At 36.1% G+C, this 6,000-nt stretch overlaps 1 protein-coding gene across 1 annotated transcript in view; it reads right to left on the minus strand.

Annotated features, from left to right (window-relative positions):
* The window catches only part of LOC140170843 (atrial natriuretic peptide receptor 1-like), a 40,223-nt gene extending 36,624 nt beyond the window's left edge, over positions 1–3,599 (minus strand). The window contains exons 1-2 of the mRNA XM_072194057.1: positions 3,566–3,599; positions 2,377–2,545 (exon numbers count right to left, since the gene is read on the minus strand). Of these exons, the coding sequence (XP_072050158.1) occupies positions 2,377–2,545; positions 3,566–3,599 (203 nt within the window). The remainder of the gene's footprint in view (positions 1–2,376; positions 2,546–3,565) is intronic.
* Positions 3,600–6,000: the final 2,401 nt, after the last annotated feature.

The raw sequence follows: 6,000 nt of genomic DNA on the forward strand, positions 1-6,000 counted from the left end.
ATCATTAAAAATTGATATTTTTGATATTTAACAGTACTTGAAGTAAACTTTATAAATCTAATGATATATTCTTAAAGTGTATGTATCAGGGAGGAAAAGCCGACGATCAATTGAAAATTTTGAGCTTTTGTATTGAAGATATGGATTTTTTTCCCCAAAACACCCAAAAAAATTAGGTCTTTTTGGGAAAAAATCCATATCTTCAATATGAAAGGTCAAAATTTTCAATTGACCGTCGGCTTTTCCTCCTGATACATACACTTTAAGAATATATCATTAGATTTATTTCATTTACTTCGAGTACTGTTATATATCAAAATTTGAAAAATATCAAATTTTTATAATTTGTCATAAAATTTGTATTATATTGTGATTTTCAAAAATTAAAATTATTTGATATCAGAAAGACATGCTTCGTATTCAGAATGCAATTCGATAGGTCTGAGGTGCTCTCATGTCCCACAAAAATACTGTCGAAACGCAATAAATGCTCATTTTAGATCCCTTAAGCATTGGAAATTGTTGCTATTCATAGGCCTGTCATATGTATGAAAGAACAACTCAAATTTATCCTCTGTGTCTATTGAGCATGTGAAAAATAGCATGTATGAAAGAACCACCAAAGTCCATGATTTGAGTCTTGTAACACATTGATTGAAATCCAGTATGTATAAAAGTCCATTTGTAACAAATTTATTACTGGACAGTGACTTTTGAAATAAAATGGGTTTAATCAGTGTGTGGTTTATATTACATGGCAGAATGCTTATCAACATTATACATACCTGTGTGCTTTATTTTGTATTATCTTACTTACTAGTGGTAATCTTATTCCAACATTATTGTCTTATATGATTAAAAAAAACACCCAAGTCCAGCATTTAAAATGAACTCCACGAAGTCCCTGAAATGCTAATCGTCATACCTAATACAGTTTAACCTACTCATTTGCACGTAAAACTTACCATATTGACCAGGTAAATCTAACTGGAATTAAAAATCTAAGGAATTAAAATGATACATATGTTTTTTTCTCAAAATCACTTCCCATGGACTTGGGTGGGTTTTGAATTCATGTATTCAAATGGTCATTCACACACACACACACCCACACACCCCCACCCCACCCACACCCACACCACACCCCACCCCGCGCACACGCACACACAGTGTTGATCATTATGCAGCCTTTCCGCCCAAAGTCTAAACTATCAGAACGTGAGTTGCTATATTCAAAGAGGATGGTCGTACTTACGCCCAACCCTGTCTTATAGATGCAATGGAGATGGGTTGAAATCAATCAAATGACGAGCTTTCTTGTTCATATTCATAAGTATATCAAACATTCTTATGCAATTGACACTACTTACCTGCTACTAAATATATATACTTTGTTGTTTGATACCAAAAAACCTTTGTGGCATTATCTGAAACTATTTTTATACTGTTGAAATAAGGTCAACATAGTATAATATTTTCATTGAAAGGTGACGGTTTAGAACATTGCTTCTTGGATGATAAGAAAAAAGGGCAACCTTAATCACTTAAGTAACGCTTACATTGATTATCATGATTATGAGGAAAAGAATATCAAGTTTAATTTGCCATAGTCAAACTTGTAGTGCGGCCAAACGGTATTCTTGTTTGCGCCATGGGCATCAACGTGACCCTGGAGGGATAGGGGGACATTTCCCCTCCACATTTTTGGGATGGAACACAATATCAAGTGTGCCCCCTATCCACGTTTCGGCAAATGCTTTCGAGGTAAGTAGGTTAACTGTAAAAAATACAGAAAATATACGGTATTATAATACCTTGATTTTTGGCTAAAATTGAAACATTGTTGCTCCGGACGCACTTTATCAAATTCACCTTGGTTGGGGGCTTAAATAGTATGAAAAGTGTGAACAATACGCGGAATTGGCCCCGTAAACTTAACCGGTACAAAGCTTTGCCTACCTAATGTCTTAACCCTGGTATCTCACGCCAGCGATAGAAAGAAACGGAGGGCTTTGAAGAAGGTTTGAAGAAAGTGAACAAGACGCAGATACACATGACAAAGCTGACTAAATATTAAATCAGCATAGACTAAAATTTTTTTATAGTTCTCAGTTCTCACTCCACCCATTTAAATAAAAAATAAAAAGCGATATTCCTTGTTCTTAGTTTTATTTAAATACAAACACATTCGTCAAACACCTTGATTTGTTCAAGTTTACAGCAGGTTCATCGATACGTGATTCTGTCAGTGCCGCGTGAGAGACAGCGTATTTGAAGATTTATACAATGCCCAGCCCCAGAGCATTATGCTCCCCTTTCTGCCCATAAATGAAAAAACACATAAAAGAAACGAGGTACGAAACAGCGTCAACTTACCTTGTCCAATTAAACCGTTTGAATGTCTCTGAGACTAGATACGCCATACCAATCACATCGTAGCTCAAGCGAGTAAAATGCGTGTGACGATCCTTGTTAGCAAATTCAGAAGATGTCGAAGCTCCACTTATTATTGGAATATTCCAATAGCTGGCTAAATAACTCAGACCTAGTAAATAAGAAAACACAATTTATTGTAATATTTCCATAAAAATAGATCAGTATTTTTTTCCATAACATTGTAGCTTTTACTGTCAGATATGTCCCCTGTTAATTTTGAGCCGAACAACTGAAGTAAAAGCAAAGAAAATTGGAATTTACTACCAGCGCAGATGTCACCAATTAATTTGTGTTACTCCTTCGGTCGTGCTTTGGCACGGTCCTTTCAGTGTGTGTATGGTCGTCCCGCACGACATGTACTATGTGTTATGAACATCCCCGTGAACATCGTGTACATGTTTGACTAATGTTTCCATCATAATAATAAAACGACAGTTCCCGAGCTTTATTCAAAATCAAAAGTCATGATTTTGAAGGGTATGTTAGTTTAATAAATTACATTAATGTAAAAACATAATTACGGGAAACTTGTGTAAATATTGTGGCATGAGCTATAAACCATCTGTTAACAGTGTGATCATGGCGACGAACAGGTAACTTCCATTTTGATAAATATGGGCTAGAAGGGTTTAGAATGTCCAGCACGCATCCAACGCATCATGAACATATGAAAAGGCTGTTACTTTCGGTAATACATTACACAATTTATCCTCGTGCGTTTATTAATGCAAATATCTCGCGCCAATATATACATTACATACCCTACCCGTTACGTTAGTGTTAGTTGGCAAGTTTCCGGATAATTTCTGTCCGGATAGAATTGTACCTCAATGTACCGTATATCTGCTCCCATTATAAACACGCTGTATGACAGCGTGTTTATAGTGGGAGCAGAATGACGTTCGATCCCTAACTCTGTTAATATCATCCTGATGCAAAAAAAATGTTTTTCTCGGATCACCTTGGAACTCGCGATGTCTCGCACCGGAACAATGCCCGCAAAAAATGTCGTAGTATATTAATCCTGGCATTAAAAACTGATAAAGGGTCATTTAAGTCTCTCATATTTTTGCAAGAGTAGGCCTATAGATCTTTCAGACTTGCAGTGCAATTAAATAAGTTCCCTTACCGAATGTCCATGTGCTAATAGGAGGTCCTATCATCGCATGATATGGTTGTGCAGTATACAAATCCACAGCTTTGCCAAGAGTACTGGTTCCACACCCATCATAAGAAGAGTACGCATGAAGGGTGAAATTTTGATAAACTCCATTTTCAATTCGTTTAAGAATTGTTTCATACGCGATATAAAAAGCCGGTTCCATCCAAACATAACCAAGTGTGTCACGCCTGTCGCACATAAAGTGCACTACTCGTACTTCTTCGATCGAGTTCGAGTCAGCCTGTGTTACTGCGATAAAAGTATAGAGGATGCATAACAAACTTAGTGCCAGGAGCAAAATACATTGTTTCCTATTACCCATTTTGACGCCAAGTGTCTCATGTCCAGGTAAACTGAATGTACACTCATTCTTTTGTTTTAGTTACATTTTCTGCGCAGAATCATATTTCCATAAGTGAAGATTTGAGCGCAAAACGACCCTAAGTCCACTTGGCCCCTCAACATGTATACATTAAAGTTGCGTATAGTTTCGTATAGTTTGGTCATTTTTGTACCTGTTCAGGGGACAAAACAAATGTTTCACAGCCTTTCATGATGTTTTCATGATGTTTTCACCCTGGAACATGTATTAAATCATTATATTATCCTAAGAAACTATACATAACTTTAGTGTATACATGTTGAGGGACCAAGTGGACTTAATGTCTTCTTGCGCTCAGGTCTTCATTAGTGAAACAAACGTTGCTGAATGATTGCATAGTCCGTGATGGCCAATGATAACTTGGGCCAGTAACATCCTGGAATTGAAGTTTAAAAAGAATAGACCATACCCATGACACCTCCTTTATAATTATTATGGTTGGCGCGCGCAGGTGGTTCGCGCGACATCAGCCGCTCTCAGTTAATTTTGTACTGTCGCTTTTGGTTAAATGCCACTAATTATGTATTACATGGGTTTCAATGGGAAAATTGCTAATTTCGGGTGGAATTTTCAGAACTCTCACAGTTTTCGTGAAACTATTATGATTTAGATGCCAAATGATCAAAAACTCAACATAGGTTGACCTGAGACTTTTCTTGTTTTAACGCAATGAACCGTAAACACCATCCATAAAATGGTGTTGCGCCCTTGAAGCTGAAAGTTACAATATGACAGGGCGAATATTTACTAAAACCCGAAGCCGTGCGTATGAATTTTGATACTATACAACTAAAAAGTACTTTTTTGGCTATATAACTTGATCAAATTCAACGATTTTAATGCGGTCTTTTTAGATGCCATGCAAACAAATAGTTACTCGTCGTATTTCCATGTATCGCCCAGGCCTATTTAGTGATATATAACCTTTCACCGTATCCCTTCACATTCTCCATTTTCTGTGCACACACTTATTCAATTGTCCACCATTATGTAAAATACAGAGTGCAAAATAATTAATATACCAGTTATTTTTACCCCTGTATATCTTAAAACAAAGACAGATCAATCATAATTAGAACCAGCGGCCAATAGATGCATTATTTAGCTCGGATCTAAGACCTCAGACTCATAGACTTCTAAGACTCTTGATAAACTTGATGCTATCATTGTTATACATGTACATCCCTCTTCCCTAATAAAAGTGGCACAATTGTGATTTTACCTTTTCATCAACTATTAACATATCTCGAGAGATTAAAACCAGCAAATTGAATGGAACAAATGGCATTTGAAAGCTAAGACTGCGTCCTTGACTTTCAGGTAAGCATCATGCCACAACAGTATTTTCTAATTGCCAAAGAGGGACCTTTTTCCCTTGCTCAATATTTTTTGAGACAGGCTGTATTAAGTAAATGGTACTTTTCGAAGAGTAGTTTGGTGTGGCAAAGATACGAACTATGTATTTGTAATAATTCTTACTGCTCTTTTTGGAGCTTCACAATTCTGTTTAATACTTATTAGCAGAAACCCATAATATTATTATGGTAATATTGGCGTACAGTACAAATGATATAGGCTTTTTGGATAAAAATAGTTTGAGTTTGTTTAGGACACCAATGTTCCTAGAACAAATCTTACTAATGTTGTTAATATGTGACCAGGTTGTCATCAATTGTCCAGAAATTTAGCATCATAAACACGTGAAAGTTTGCATCCATCCAGGAATACATTGTGGATATCAGCTGTATGTTTTGCTTGATGAGGTGGTCTTATAAACATAAGGGGTGTTTATTGGCTTTCAAGGATAAACCAGTGAACAATCTCCTTCAACTCTTTATTCATATTATCACAAAGCCTTTGAATATTGTTATCAGAAAAAAAAACAGTTGAATGTGTCATCTGCAAATAATACAAATGATTGAAGTTTTCATGTTCAACAGATGTCATTCATATAGATAATAAACAGTTGTGGCCCAGGATGGAACCCTGTGGCACACCACACTTAACACTGGTATGGATG

Source organism: Amphiura filiformis, chromosome 15 (assembly GCF_039555335.1).
Source record: "Amphiura filiformis chromosome 15, Afil_fr2py, whole genome shotgun sequence".
Taxonomy (NCBI): Eukaryota; Metazoa; Echinodermata; class Ophiuroidea; order Amphilepidida; family Amphiuridae; genus Amphiura; species Amphiura filiformis.